At 49.0% G+C, this 15,779-nt stretch overlaps 1 protein-coding gene across 1 annotated transcript in view; it reads left to right on the forward strand.

Annotated features, from left to right (window-relative positions):
• IGDCC4 (immunoglobulin superfamily, DCC subclass, member 4) overlaps nucleotides 1–15,779 on the forward strand; it is a gene marked incomplete at its 5' end in the record, with an annotated part of 58,895 nt that overhangs the window by 29,253 nt on the left and 13,863 nt on the right. The window contains 8 exons of the mRNA XM_010073549.1: nucleotides 1,277–1,411; nucleotides 4,014–4,169; nucleotides 4,697–5,107; nucleotides 5,870–6,034; nucleotides 7,154–7,291; nucleotides 8,743–8,913; nucleotides 9,504–9,737; nucleotides 15,432–15,539. Coding sequence (XP_010071851.1) covers nucleotides 1,277–1,411; nucleotides 4,014–4,169; nucleotides 4,697–5,107; nucleotides 5,870–6,034; nucleotides 7,154–7,291; nucleotides 8,743–8,913; nucleotides 9,504–9,737; nucleotides 15,432–15,539 — 1,518 coding nt within the window. The remainder of the gene's footprint in view (nucleotides 1–1,276; nucleotides 1,412–4,013; nucleotides 4,170–4,696; nucleotides 5,108–5,869; nucleotides 6,035–7,153; nucleotides 7,292–8,742; nucleotides 8,914–9,503; nucleotides 9,738–15,431; nucleotides 15,540–15,779) is intronic.

Here is a 15,779-nt window from a genome sequence, read left to right on the forward strand (position 1 = left end):
CTTGGATGCCACATGAGCAGCCAGTGTGGGTCAGGCCAGAGGTCCAGCCAGTGCAGTGTCCATCTCCAAAAGTGACCCCAGCAGATGCTAGAGGAAAGCAGGTAAAAAAAGCTGGGCAGGGAGGACATGGTGCTTTCCTGGGACATCTCTCAGCATCCGACGGTCAGGGATGTGGGGACATCTTGGGCAGTGAGACCTTTGTATTTAACAGTCCTGGTAAATGTGTCCTTCATGAGCTTGTCTGAACCTCTTGGGTTTTGAACTCTGCATCGCCTTGAGACAGTGAGTTTGTGCTGTGCAGAAAGGTCCTGCTGGTGTTTGTGTGAGATCTGCTGTCAGTAACTCTCTGCTAGACCATGGGAGCACCTGGAGAAGGCCTGGGAATTACTTGTACTACGTGACCACTCTGCAGATATTTCATAAGGACAACAAAGAAGTGTCCCTCGGAGTCAGACGTGTTTGGGAGAGCTGGAAGAACGGGGTTGCTCCTGTTGAGGGTCACGAGCAGTCTGATCTGCTCAACAGTGCTCTGTTTTCTTCATCTGACAACAGAAATTTGGCCGCTGCAAAGGCATTTCCATAACCTTCCCTTAACCTCTGCTCAGCAGTGGGCAGACACAGGCAGACGGTTCATTTCAGGCAAAAAATCCCCATCCCCTTCTCAAGACACTGTGCGATGCAGCCTATAGATCTTCCTGGACACGTTCCTTGATTTACGTGTTGGCTGTTTGTGCTCGTATAAGCTAAACTGTGCTCTTTCCTCCAGATGTGTAGGGACTGATTTAGTCTTTGTGCCATCAGGTGAAGGCCTGGACACAGAGCCTTGACATCTCTTTTTTGCAGTTGACAGCACAGCATCTAGATGTTAGAATTTCTTGAACCAAGTTCCTAGGTTCTTTTTGAGCTGTTACAATGGCTCGGCAAAGGGTGTGTTGTGTTGCTGTTGCTCTTTGAGGATAGTGGCATCTTCTTTAATTAACAAACATCCATTTAGCAACAGTTGATGAAGGTGCTGCCTTGAAACTCTATTTATTTTCCGTGTAAAAGTCCTGACATTAATTTTTACTAGGGCCAGCATGATTAGAGTAAATCTGCAGGGCACCCCTTTGTTCATTTCTTTAGCAAAAATTTTGTGATTTTTTCCTGGAACTGTGCATGAGCCGTTACCACACTTGGGACTACCTGGGGAAACACAGCTGAGGCGTCAACGTTCTGTGTTTTTCTAGGGACTTTGCAGTTTGGAAAGACAGACTTTTCTTTTTATTTTTGACATTAGGTTCCCAGCCAACAGGAGGAGATGTCACCATCGTCGCCGCTCCAGAGAACACCACGGTGGTGGCCGGGGAGAGCGTGGTGATGGAATGCATGGCGGCTGCTGATCCCACCCCCTTCGTCTCCTGGATACGACAGGGTGAGTGTGAGGGACAGAATTCAGCTTTTGTTGTCAAGAGGAACCTAAGGACACTTTATTTTTAAAATCTATTAAAAGGCAGAAAAATCTGGGGGGCTGGAAGGGTGCTTGTTACGTCGTTACCTGATGACGCAGGGGGTGTCACAGTGTAGGGTGTCCTTGCTAAGCTGGAATTACTCATTAAATCTCGAAGGTTGCAAAGCACGTAGTTCACTTTATAGCTGTTTGACCTGAGAAATATATGAAGTTCTAGTGCCTGGATGCCTTTTGATGTAAATTAGTCATCCTCATTGTATGAGCTTGAGCAGTGAAGGTCGTGAGATGGGGTCAGGTCTGTGCCACTCCTCTGGGGACTCGGAGCTTAGCAGGGATTCTGTGCAATCTGCCGCTATGTTGGAGAAATAACTTGGGTTATCTTGCAGGGTTATAAAGCATGATAAGATCTGTTAATCATCGGAGTGGCTGGGAGTGTTGCTGGGAGGTTTTTAGTCAGAAATCTTACTGTGGTTGGATGCGTAATGGAAGGATGGAGAAGATGCTCAGGCCTTGTCAGAGGTGTATAAGTGAGCCAGCCTGGCGTACGTTACCCAGGGCTGATAGCCTCAGTCACAAGTAGAATGCTAGTGTCACTTCACCGAGTGTCACATCCATCAGATGTGTTTCGGAGGCTCTGGCTGAAGACATTCTCAGCTCAGTAGTCTAATCTCCCCCAGAAAAGGCTCTCAGTCATTTTTATAAATCGGGGTCACGATTTAAAACTCCTCTCCCCTGCAGCCATTTATTGTGGTTGGTCTTCAGCCCAGACTTGTCCACAGGCAGTGATTTTAGTGTATATAAATATTTTCTCTTCCCTACAAAAAAAGGGAAAAAAAAAAAAAATCTCGGAGGATACAATTCTGGAAATCAAATCAGCAGGGATTAAAGGTTCTGGCAGAAATGTTTCTGGTTTATCATGTGCACTTCACAATTACAAATGCTCAGCTTTCCCATGCTAGATCACTTATTCATTGCTTTACTGAGAGCTTCTGCCCATAGCAGAGCAGTCATTATTAGCGTTAATTACCACTGTGAAAGTTTTTTGAATGGGGGGAAGAGGAGGGGGAAGGTTGCTGAAGCAGTGCCTTCCATGCTTTATTTTAAAGTGTTTGCTTGCTCCCCCTCTGCTTCCTGGTGTGGAGTCTTCAATTAGAAAAGATGGATTAAGAGTGCTAGCCATTCTGTGTTATACAAGCATGTTTCTTCCCAAGGCTTCGTTAAGGAGCAGGCTGCGTTACTGGATGATTACTCATGTAGGTAACACCGAGGGTTGTACTCCAGGTCGCCAGTTTGGCTGTTGCCAGCCTCGCTGGTGTCAGCTAATTGCTACCATCTGGAGTCAGATTTTCAAACCACTGCAGTGCAAATGGGGTGCACAGATTTTTCTCCTCCTCTGTGTGTGCAGCCACTGAGCTGTGAGGCCATCTAAAGACCCCCCAAAATGGATGGAGGGGGCAGAGGATCTGATCTCAGCTGCGTTCCCTGCTGATGGTGCTAAGTATGTGCAGCTGCTCACAGTGGAGGGGAGAGCTTGCTCCTGTCTCCAGATCCAGGCTCAGCTGAGTCTGAGAGGCAAAGGCAGGCGAGTACGGAGGTTTTGCTGGCTGAGGGACATCTGTGCTTCTGCAGGTGGAGAGGGACAAGGCCTGGTGTTGCACAGGTACTGCACAAACTGGCTGGCTCTCCCAATCTGCTGACTTGTGCCATGGGTTCCTGACCTCCCGCCCAAGCCTTTCCTTGGCCATTGCCCTTGCCCACACTCTGTCCCCAGCTTTGTCCTCATTCCGAGGTGCCAACGCCATGGTCCCCATGTTTCTTGCATCAGAGCAATGCTGAGAATAAGCAGTGCCCAGCACCAACCTGCTGCCTTGTGCGTGACATGTCGAGGAGGCTGGGGCTGTTGGAAGTTGTAGAAGGACAGCTCAGCTTCTGGCCAGAGCCACCCTTTCCTCCTTCCCCTCCAGTGCTGAGCATCTAGCCAGGAGAATGGGGAGGGGACAGCTCACAGCCCATGTCCCTGACCTGAGCACCAGAGCCCCAAGGAGAACCTGGAGGCAAAGAATGAATCGGGAAGCTCAGGAAGTGTGGGATCACATTGAGGACCCGAAGGAGGGAAGAACCACTGAGTAGTTAGTGGTTCAGCACCCTTTCTGGTGTTCGCGTTAAGGAGGAGGCATGTGTTTTTGTGCATGGGGGTCAGCAGGTGGGTCCAGCAGCTTTTCCAAAATGTGTGTTAGCATAGTTTTCCCTTGGACGTGCTATTCCTAAGGGCTCTTGTTGCAGGCAAACCCTAGGCATCAGAGACTATTTTTATCCAAAGCAGAACTTTTCTGGTTATTACAGACTAAACTGAACCTTGGGCCAGTGTTGGCTTGGGCTGGCTGATGCTGGGTCGAGCACTGAGAAGTGTCCCACCAGGAATCCTCCTCTGGGCTGGGGTTTTTGGATTTGGGGGTGTCTCTGCTTCCCAGCTGTGAACCTGGCTCTAGCAGAGGCATTGTTTATGAGCCCTCTTAAAGGGCAGCTTGGGGCTCCTTCCCACATTTGTACGTGTTTCTTCCTGCAGATGGAAAGCCCGTTTCCACAGATGTGATTGTGCTGGGACGGACAAATCTCCTAATTCCTTCCAGCCAGCCCCATCACTCGGGAGTGTACGTCTGCCGTGCTAACAAACCCCAGACCAGGCAGTTCGTTACAGCCGCAGCAGAGCTCCGTGTCCTTGGTGAGTAGAGTGGGATAAACGCTCCAGGTAGGAACGCTGGCCAGGTAGCTGTGGATTATCTGGACCCACATCCAGGAGATCCCCAAGAAGTTGCATTTTTGGCCTGTGCTGGACAAGATGGGAGCCAGGTTAGAGCCAGGAGGCACTGGGCTGGGATAGCTCTCGATGGGAGTGTCACCTCTTTAATTTGGGGTTTAGTTCCTTGTATTTCCTGAACCATTTTACACCTTATTCTCGTTCTCCAGGGTTCCCCCATGGAAATCTATATCAGCAATTAACTTCCAGTATCGTGGAAGCCAGCAGGGAGAACAGCCTAGGATCAGGGAATGCAGCACATGATTGATAAAGAATTTATTTTTCCTTTTGGACAGAGTCTAAATTAAGCCTCTAGAGTCTGCCTGGCAAATCCTATCTTGTAAGCAAAGCTGCTACTGAATAAAACATAGCACTGAGTGGGGAGGAGAAGGGATTTGCTTTGCTATCTTTCCCTCCTCCTTCCTGCATTAATTTGTCCTCTCTCCTCCCAGCTACACCCAGCATCTCCCAGGCTCCTGAAACCATCTCTCGCACCCGAGCCAGCACGGCTCGGTTTGTCTGCAAGGCAGAGGGTGAGCCGGCCCCAACCATCCACTGGCTGAAGAACGGCGAAGCCATCCTCTCCAATGGGCGGGTGAAGGTGCAGAGCAGTGGAAGCCTTGTGATCAATCAGATCGGGTTGGAGGATGCTGGCTACTATCAGTGCGTGGCTGAGAACAGCCTGGGCATGGCTTGTGCCACTGCCAAGCTCTCGGTGATCGTGCGGGAGGGTTTGCCCAGTGCTCCCAAGAAGGTGTCAGCCGTGTCCCTCTCCAGCACCACGGTCCTTGTGTCCTGGGAGCGGCCAGAGTACAACAGCGAGCAGATCATTGGCTTCTCGTTACACTACCAGCGGGCTGTGGGTAGGTGTTATCCGCCTGTGCAGCACAGCTGTGTTGCAGGTACAAGACACAAGGCACAGGTTGATTTTCTTTCCCAGCTAGTGACACAAGTGAGGCAATTCCAGTTAGTTTATTCCTTTCCATTGCAGGTAAAGGAATTTTCTCTTGGGGTCAGCATCAGGCTGTGACAGCTCCTGTGAATTAGCTGATTGTTAGTACAAGTGTACTAACTTGTTGACCAGCAGTAGCGTGTCCATGTAGTGGAATTTTCTGGATTCTAGTGGGACCAGGCACTTATGGAAATCTATTTGTGTTCTTTACTTTTTCCTCCAACACATTTATTTTGTATGCAAAAGGTGTGATTATTGATGGAGATATTAAATAGCTACATTGTGTACAAGGGTAATCACTAAATTATTTACACCCAGAATCTGAAGTGAGGCACTCAAATCTTTTGGGATCCATCTTCCCAAACAGCCAGCAAGCCAGTGCTCTGGCTGAACTGTCGTCAGAGCTCATCTGAAAATGGAGCTGGTCATTTCAGCTGCCTTAGCATGGATCAAGGAGCTTGAGTCAAAATGGACATGCTGACATTGAGGCATTGAATGTTTCTGTCCAGAGAGTTCACGTAAAAGATGGGTTTTGTGCAGGTACTGGCGAAATTGGAGAAGAAATACTGATTTTCAAGGTGGATTTACACTGTGGACCTTGTGATTTAAGTGATTTTTCGAGGAGTGTCTTGGCAGTTCACTGACCTGCTGATCAGTGTTTCCTTGGCTCTAGGAACAGATAACGTGGAATACCAGTTTGCTGTCAATAACGATACCACTGAGCTGCAAGTCAAAGACCTAGAACCCAACACCAACTATGTCTTCTATGTCGTTGCGTATTCTCAGCTTGGAGCCAGCCGGACATCCTCTTCCATCATTGTTCAGACTCTGGAGGACGGTGCGTTGAATTAGATGGGTACTGGTGCCTAAAAAATGTTCTTGGCCTGTTTCATGGTGCCCATTAAATATGCCAGGGAGAATAGTATCAGCTCCTAGAAACCTAAACCTGCTGCTCCTACAGCTGCTTGTCAGAAGCCCTTTTAAAAAAAACAAACAATGAACCAACCAAAATCAGAGCACCCTGGTCTGATAATAAGCTTGGGTGATGAAGGGGATGGAAATGACCTCAGTGACAGTAGGGCCCATGAGAATCCTGCGGTACCTGCCGTCAGCTCCTCTGGGCTTTCGCGTAGCTAGTGTGGTATTGCTCTAAACCTGACCCCAGGCCAACTTGGCTTGATTTTAACTCGGAAGAAAGACATCTATTGCAATTTGTAGGGAGCAGCCTGGAGGTTGGATCCCTTAAGAGACAGTGTTTTGTGTTGATTTCACCATTTATCACGTAGCATTTTGTGAGCAGCAAAGGCAGAGTGCCAGAAGGACAGCTGCCCAGCGGGAGGACGTGTACAGCTGTAACAGACTGCAGGACAGGGGCAAGAAGCGATGGTTTTGGCAGACCTCGTGCAAGCCCCTGCTATGCTGCGGGGTGCGTTATGTGCTTTTAGTACTCCTGACATGGTGAACCGCCTGGTCCCATGTCTGTGTGTCTGAAGCCTGAAAAGCTGAATTGAAAGCATGAAAGCTGCCTGCAGCACAGAGCTGCGATTCTCGAGGGAATGGGGATTCCCAGGCTGAAGTCTGGATCTGTGAGCCGTTTCCTTTAGTGTCTCTTCTTGCTCCACACTACAGCGTAGGCTGATGAACTGGTTTGTGCTAACCTGCCCAGTTTGCACTGGACACGGGGTCCCTCGGGAGCAGTGTGGCATGGCCAGCAGGCTCTGGTCAGCCTGTTGAAGCTCAGCAGCCCACCATCTCCCCTCCCCAGACACCCCACCGATGCTCTGAGCTGCCACAGATCTGTGGGAGTTGGTTTTCCCCTGTGACAGACAGCGTGTCACCAGCAGCTGGGCAGGACCAGGACCAGGTAGTGGCCTTTAGCCAACTGAGAGAGCTGGCAGAGGTGAGTTGGGATCTTGCCCCTGGTCTTTGCTGACTTCCCATTTTTGCTTCTGCCCAGTTCCTAGTGCTGCCCCTCAGCTGTCCCTGTCGAGCATGACTCCTGGGGACATCCGTGTGACGTGGCTGCCACCCCCTCCAGAGCTGAGTAATGGCAAGATAACGAAGTACAAGATCGACTACTGCACCCTCAAGGAAGGTGAGGGGAACACCATTTGGGTCCGGGGGGTTGTGTCTTCTGCTCCAGCACTGTTAACAGCATGTCATGTCGAGGGGGAGGAGGTGGAAGGCTGAAAACAGGGGGACCATTTTTTACCCAGGGGAGGGGAACAGCCCTCTCTTAGCCTGGCTTTGCTGGTCATGGTCACAGCAGTGCCAGTGCTGTGCTACTTTGCACCACTCCAAGGTGCCTTTTTCTGGGGAGGAGCCTGTGTCCCCAGGGGAATGGCCTGATGCTTGGGTGTTAGTGCTGTCTTCACGAGCAGCCCTTTGGTGCCATCTGCCCTGTGTGTTTTGGGGGAAGAGCTTTATGCTGGTTGGGGAAGAACAGCAAATGTGTTAGATTCCTTTAAAATGGAGTCTGATCAAAGTGATTCTTGTGTAAAACAATTAAGTATCCCAGCCAGGCTGTGTTGCTCTATTGCTGAGTTTTATCCAGTTTTATTTGTATCATCAGACACTTTGGGAAGCCTTCAGCAGGGATGTTAATGTTTCCCTATGCTGGATGCGGCTGTTCCAATTCCACGTGTGCTTGCTTTGCAAATCCTTCTGGGTATTTGCTCTTAAAGCTGTCAAAGCTCTGCAGGTTCTCACTTCCCAGGGTCATGGTTCTTACTGAGAGAAGGATGGGGAGTGTGATGAAGTGCTGGACATGTTCCCATGTGTTTGATCTGGATTAGCACAGTCTGTGCTGTGACTCCTGGCTCTTGGTGTTTTGCCCTGAGCTTGCACTTGGCTCTGCGGCATCGTAAAACCTTGGAAATGTTTGCAGTCCAGGAATCACACTCAGCAATACGCTGTTACATAGCGGGGACAGCGCTCCCAGCTGAGTTTACAGCAGTTGAAGCTGAAAAGCAAGACCTCTGCGTTCACAAACAGACAATAGGAATCTTCAGCAAGATCAGTTAGTTGTTACAGTGAAAATCCCAAGCCATCCTCAGTTTAAATTTCCTGCTTATGAACTTGGGTGGGCTGAAGAGGGGGCGATAAAACCTCAGTCTGGTGTGGGTGAAGGTGTGAATTTTGCAGAAAGCAGGGCTGCTGGACTGTTCTGGTTCAAATTAAGGTGAGGATTTAAATACAGTGGTGAGAAGCGCTGGAACGTACCGTCAGCAAACATGGGCTGCGCTCACATTCTGCCATCACGTCGGCAGCAGCAAGGTTTCTGACAGCTCCCCTCCAGGCAGGCTCGGTGCTGAAGGCAACCTCCGGTTTTGAATGCGATGAAGGGGCTTGTCAGGCAGGATATCAGCTCTGCCCAGTCTGTAGTTCTGGTTTTTCCTGGTGGTGTGAGATTGCACTGGGCAAAGCCAAGCCGGCCCAGGGTGTGCAGAGCATGTGAGCGTAGTGAGGCTTTGCGGTTGCTCGGTTGTATTCCTTCTGACTGCGAGAAAAAAAATCTTTTCAATGATGTTGCCTTGGTTCCAACAGATCAGGTTACCTCCATCGAAGTGGGTGGAAATGAGACACAAATCACTCTCTACTCGCTCCATCCCAACAAAGTCTACAAAGTTCGCATCGCAGCCAGCACCAGTGTGGGCTACGGGGCCCCCTCGGAGTGGACCCAGCATCGGACTCCTGACAGAGACAACCAGACGCATGGTAGGAGGATGGGTGATGCCTGGGATTCGGGGCAGGGTGTGGGGAACATTGGGGAACTTGAGGCATAATTCAAGATATTTGCTTTCACTGGGGAATAAGAACTGTTGTTTTTGGTTAGGCCAAGGTACCCCCTTTTGTCTTTCTGCTGGGCAGCCCCTGTATGTCTTGCTGCTTGCCTGGGTAGTTTCTTTCCTCTGTCTGTGTGTAGCTGTGAAAATTATTGAAAAAGAAAGGAAGAAGAAACAAAAAACCCAAACCCTAGTGTTATGACATTTGGGACTGGATAGAAAATTCTGCCAAACAGAGCTGAGCCTGAGCCAGACTGCAGCAGTGGTTAAAGATGGCGTTATCTCAGAGTACATTGAGAAGCTGCCATAGTGGCTTTGTGATGTTTTTTCCTGTATCACCCAGCTGGTAAAATCACAGTAGAGCGTACCTGCACCTTTCTGTCAGGCAGTGGAGATCTTCCATTCACAGGATGGCCTCTCCTCACCCCCCTGCCTCATGGCCGAGGGTGGGGCGGACTCAGTAGAGCAGGGAAATGGAGACAAGTGTCTGAACTTTCCTCTCTTGTCTCCTTCTTCTTCTAGTTCCATTTGCTCCGACAGAATTAAAGGTCCGAGCGAAGATGGAGTCTCTGCTGATAACGTGGCAGCCCCCAGCCAACCACGCCCAGATATCTGGCTATAAGCTCTACTACCGAGAAGTGGGCCTGGAGGAGTCCAGCGATGAAAGCCCTTTGGATGGTGCTGAAGATGACAGCTGGGACGTAGGACCTATAAAACTGAAGAAGAAAGTGAAGCAGTATGAGCTGACTCGACTAGGTTAGCCGGTTGTATCTTCTTAGCAGTTGGTGTGGAACCCAGGGTCTGTCTCTTGCACTTTGTAGCAGCCCAGGAGTGCTTCCAAAAGGCTCAGTGATCTGCTTGGCTGCAGATACACAGGACTGTGTGAGCTTTTTTAAGAGCACTTAAAATAATTTCTGGAGCGGGCCTCTTGGGACTTGTTCTAAGCAGAGTTTAAACCAGAAGTTTCTGATGCCAGCGTAGCAGGGATTGTATTTTTAACCCAGGGCTACTAATGTCCTTAGTATATGCTAATAAGTGGATCTGAATCAATTAGTATTTTTTATTGTGTCACTATAAAGAGTGCCTTGATTAAAATCTCCAGTGAGGACAATGATCTCTCCTTCCCTGTGTATTTCTAAGAAGGTCCATAATTGGATGCTGTTTCAAGTCTCTCTGTGTTAAAATGCAGAGATGGGTTAATTCATAGCATGCTAATTTTGTGTCAGTATTCTCCTCCACCTCCCCATAAAGGAAAAAGGATAGAGTGAGTGTCCGTGGCTGGAGAACACATCTGCAGCATGGTCAGATCTGCCTGCCTGGCCAAGTATGCGTGGCATTTCCCATAAGGAGTTATGTTTCTAACATCTGATCATGCTAATTAGTTGATTTTCCCATTGATACTGGATGGAGAGAGAGAAGAGAGTCATGGCAGATGCATCCTTGAAACAGGATTCTGCTGCTTAAGGTTCTTCCATCCCCCACTTCATGCCTTGCCCCTGTTACTGCCCAGCGAACTGAGCCTGTGGGGTGGGTGTTCCTCATGCTGGTTCATCTTACACATCTAGCATATATATTATGTATGGTGTAAAGGTCAGGCTGCAGCCCCTGGCAAGACAGTTTGTGTCATCGCTGAGTAGGTTTCCAGCTGTGTTGCAGCCATCCTGCCACCGAGAGGGTGTTAACAGTTACGAGTTTCTCTGAAGAGTTTCGGTCTGTAATTATTGCGCTGAGGAAACCACATGTGAACATCATCACGTGCTGCACTAACCGCTGGCAAGTCAGTTAGCGGAGGGACTCGGGAGTGGGCTGAATTGGTTCCAAATGCTCTGGCACGACGATGCTGAGAAGGCTGCTTGTTCTTCTGTAATTACTTCCTTAAATTTGGGCATCCATCAAACCCTAATGGTTTCCTTATGATCTGGTGGTTATGTACTGGCTATCATTGTGTCAGGAAGAGAGTTTCGGGTTTCTTCCAGCCATGGATGTTCTCTTTTCTCCCCTTTATGCTGTTGACTGACATGCTCCTGCATGCGTAGAGTAAAGGAAGGGGTCAGGAATCTGGCTGTGCGGAGAAAGGCAGGGGGTCTGGACATGAAACGAGGAGAGGGAGTGATTGGGCTTTAGAAGGGTTTAGGTTTATGGCAGGGAGCTCCCCTGCGCAGGTCTGACATCTGCATTAGGGGTATTGTTGGCAGAGTGGGTAGCAGTCTCAGGAAAAGTTGGCAGCCCTGATGTGGTGTGCTGGACGTTGGCTGGTGGGGAGTCAGCTGGGGGATATCCCAGCTCATGGGTGTCTGCCTGGGAAGCACAGCAGTGGGGCAGCTTTACTGGGCTCCAGCAGCTCTCCTGATGCGACGGGTGTTTCCTCTTTGGTCTGCAGAGCGGTGAAGCGGTGAATAGCTCCTGGGTGTATCCCAGCAGCACTTACACCTCTTAGTCATCACAGCACAACATGAATTTGTGTACAACCGTACCACAATACATTGTTTTTGCCTTAAGAAGTAGTGGACATTGAGTACTATATGACATGCCAGAGAATGGCTACTTGTCAACTTTTTCAAAGCAAGTGGAGAGGACACAGCTGTTTCTCAGTCCTCTCTGTCTGTCTGCACCGGCAAGCCAGCCCTGAGTCCAAGTGAAAGAAGAGGGCTAAAAAATGATGAGTGTTGCTAGAGATTCAGCCCTTGACATTGCAGTCCAACAGCAGCAGTATCGGCCCAGTAACTGCTGCCAGTGCTCCAGCTGCCTATATGGATCAGCAGCTTATCACTGGAGTGCAGCCCTGAGGTGAGCGGGCAGTCTCCTATTCCTGCCTTTCCAGCCTGCCTGGGACTTCAGGCGAGGCTGGAGAAGGGCTCTGCCAGCAGCAGCAATGGTCATTGCACCATCCTTCTGTCTCCTGAGCAGGCAAGTGACGCCAGAGATCTGAGTCTTGCCAGCTCTGTTTCTTGGGCCTTAAACTCAAAAGAGCCACAAAGAAGCAAAAAAACATGCAAGACAAAAAAAGAAAATAAGAAAGGAAAAAAACCCAGGGAGACTGCTCTCATCATCAGCAAGTATTACAAATCCTTGTGAGATGCCAAAGCAGCTGCCTGAACTAGGTCCTCCCCCTTTAGAACCCAGTGGAGCCCCAAGCCAGCCTGGAAACGCATCTAGAACCAGAAAGTGATCTAGAAGCGAGTTAAAACGTAATCTAGAGCCATCACTTGGGCTAGAACCTGCCCTGGAACGAAGAAGCAGTCCTGAACTTATTGATGTGAGCTAGACCATTATTCCTCTCTGGAACCAGCAAGTGACCTGAATCAGAACTGAGAAGACAGAAGTGATCTAGAACCAGAAAGCAAGCTAGAACATAGTCTAGAACCACAAAGCAGTCGAGAACCAGCAAGCAAGCCAGAATGTAGGCTAGAACCTGATCTAGAACCAACAAGCGTGCTAGAACGCAGTTTAGAACAATAAAGCAAGCTAGAAAACTTATCTAGATCCATAAAGCGAGCTAGAACGTGGTCTAGAACCACCTCCCTGCCAAACCCCCAGCTCCAGAGTTCATCCCTGCACCAACTGCAGCAGCACCACCCCAGCTCTGCAAACACCTGACTGTACAGGACCAGCTGCCTGTCCAAGGCCCTGATCAGGAAGGCCTTGGGCTGTCTCAAACACCTTGGCTGTACAAAGGCAACAGGCAGTCGTCCTGTTCCTTGCTGATAAGAAGTGAAGAATGCACCAAAGGCTTCACTCCCCTCACTAACCAAGGACAAACTTTTGCTTAACAAAGCAGAAGGCGGCAACAGAGAAAGTTCAGCCAAAGTTAATCCAACACAGGGTCTGCATGACCACCGACCCAACTGGTTGAAAGGTTTCATGCTGCCCTTCCGCCTCTTATTAAGCAGACACCCCTCTCTGCTTCCTCTGCTCATTAAGGCCCAGCGCTTCCCATGCTCGTTGGAGAAAGTTGGGCAGAGACCTGAGAACTTTTGTCTATGGAAGGTGAATAAACAAAGAGAAGGCTGCACCCAGCACCTGAGGACTCCCCAGAGGCTGAGTCGTCAAGGACAGACTCATTCCAGGATCCAAAGGGTGGTGAAAAAATCCTTTCTGACTCTCTGAAACCTTTTCTCTCTCTCTCTCTTCTCTCCTTTTCCTTTCTCTTGAAGCATAACCCTTCAGGAGCTTGCACACTCTGCAGGCTCTTCCTTGAGCTCTTAAATCACTTCTCAAGCCTCCTCCCTACCCCAGACTCCTAAAAATACAACCTCATGAGTTATTCCCTACAAACCATTAATAAAGATGGACATACATCCAACAAACTAAAGGATTGCTGAGCTCCAGTGTCTAAAGATGAAGATTACAACTACAAAGCATTCAGCTGTAAGTCCAATCTCATGATCTAACGTGTGTTCTTAGCGAAGTACTGCAGCATGTATTGTTTTATGGGCAGCATCCTACTCATTTGTAACATGCACACCGATATTCCTCTGGCATTGACTCCCTGGAGATCAGGGTATTTCCCCACTTACAGGAAAGTATGGCGTATGGCGTCTGGCCAATGCAAACACCTTGGAAAACAGGAATGAAATAATGCATTTAGCATATTGGATCTATTAAGCAGTCATCCAGATTAGTGATTTGAAGTGATCTGGACTAGATTATTCATCTTATATTTAATGTATGATGGAATGCAGTTAAATACATCTGTTTTCATGCTGCCTACTAGCTTCTTGACAGCTTGATAGAACTTTACGTCTGTACGTTCTAAGAGCTTGAACATCTGGGCCTGTGTATTGAAGCCAAGCCTCTGACTGAGAAATCCCAAATCCCCCTATTTTTGGAACGTGAATTGCTTGATCTTGTAGTAGAGTTCCTCTGGCTTTACGTGTCAGTGGCTGCTGTATCGATCCTACCCAGGGATGGAGATGGAGGACTTGTCCTTTCCTTCGCTTCTTTCGTCAAAAGGAGCTGCTCACGGCCACTTCACATCTGTGAGCAGTTCCTCATCGTTTTGGATCGCATCAACCACAATGATCTCGTGTCCCGGTGAAGCCCAGCCAGATGCTCAGGCAGGAGGCAGAGTGTGTGTGCTGGTGAGAGACGGGCTGGGGGGTTCTTTGTTTCACCAAGCCCATGGTCCTGGCTGCTTGGAGATGGAGTGTCCTTTGGTCTCATCTCCCTTGTCTGGGTTTGAAACATTTTCCTGTGGCTGGAGAGTGTGGAAATGCAGATCAGGCTGCCTTGGAGGCAGACACAACTCTGTTTGCTTTTGGGATTCTTTCAGGGAGAAAAATGTGGCTGAGCTGTTTTTATATTCTGAGTGCGAACATGTGTTGTGGAGCAGAGAAAGCCTTTGGTAATTGGTACCATTAGCCTCTGGGAGCGTAATCAGCGCAGTAATAATAAAATTGGCATCAGTGAGAAAGGTTTCATTCTGCTTACGCTGTCTGGCAAAGAGAGCAGTGATCTATCAGGGCAGGGAATGAACAGGCGCATCCCAAATTAACAAACTTCATCAATGTGCTGCAGCCAAGGCAACCAAAGGCAGTCTGGATCGCTCTCGCCGAGCTTCTGAATGGGCTGCTGCTGAAGGGAGAAGCTGGGGAATGTCTTAGTTGAGAACTTTGTATCTCCCAAATTGTTTCCTTGATTCAGTGTCCCCATTAAAAAAACCCCTCAGATGCTACTTAACACAGCAGAGGAGTATTTCAGCTGGTGAAAGGCTGGAGCAAAAAGGGAAGTGTATCTTGGAGCAGGGCAGCGCTGCTTGGAGACAGCGCCCTGTCCTGCAGCTCGGTTTGGGCCAAAGCGCCGTGTTCTCCAGTGTGCCTGGCTGTCTGATGGGAGGGAAGGGTGCGTGGTGAGGATCCGCAGGGTTTTGTGTGAGTTTTTCCAATGGCAAATCAAGAAGCTCTGCTGTGGAGGCAAAATAGGCATCGTCCAGCAAAAGCTGCTGGTGACTTAATAGGGTGTGTGAGGACTTGCTGGAAGGAAAATCCTCACGGCAGTGAATAAATCAGAGAGGACTTCAGACATGGGAGGTGCGTTTTGGAGAGGAGAGGGTGTCCTCACTCCTCAAGGAGAGGGAGGAGTAATCCTGTGGGTTTCTTTGGTAGTTGGCAAGGGAGAAAGATCAGGAGACTCTGAGATGATGTGCTGCAGGCCACGGCACTGGTTAACCCTTGGGGGCTGGGGCAAGTCCATTTGCTGCTGATAATTTCTGTAAAAAGTGAGGGGAGGACTAGAGAGTATCTGTGAAGGTACGTGTACCAGTTGTGAGGCTGTCTTTGGATGTGAAAAGCCCATAGGTGAAGGGGGTGCTCTGTGATATATTTTAGCAAATACAACTCCATTCAAGCTACTTTCTTGGATGGTGAGAAAAGCTGGTCAGATCAAAGAAAACATGTCTGACTGGGGAGGGTTGGTAACAAATCCCCGACAAACCCTGATTGATTTTTGCAGCTCCTGGGAAGCTCTATGAGGTGAAGCTGGTGGCGTTCAATAAGCACGAAGATGGTTATGCAGCGGTTTGGAAGGGCAAAACGGAAAAGGCACCTGCAGCAGCAGTAGGTGAGGAATTCCTTTCGTTTGTTGTCTGTCTCTTCTGCTTGGCATGTGGCTTCAAAGGAAGGGTGCAGGTAAAGTTACAGAAGATGAACTTGAAGAAGGACAGTATGAAAATGGGGAAGGTCCCAATGTAAGGAAACTCCCTTTGACAGTCATTGCAGATTGCATTGTCTTGGGAAGGAGGGAAAGGAGCAAAATATCCCCCTTCTCATGAGGGTTGTTCTTGGCCTTCACCGTGTTCTT

The sequence above is a fragment of the Pterocles gutturalis genome, unplaced genomic scaffold, assembly GCF_000699245.1.
Source record: "Pterocles gutturalis isolate BGI_N339 unplaced genomic scaffold, ASM69924v1 scaffold22902, whole genome shotgun sequence".
NCBI classification, from domain to species: Eukaryota; Metazoa; Chordata; class Aves; order Pterocliformes; family Pteroclidae; genus Pterocles; species Pterocles gutturalis.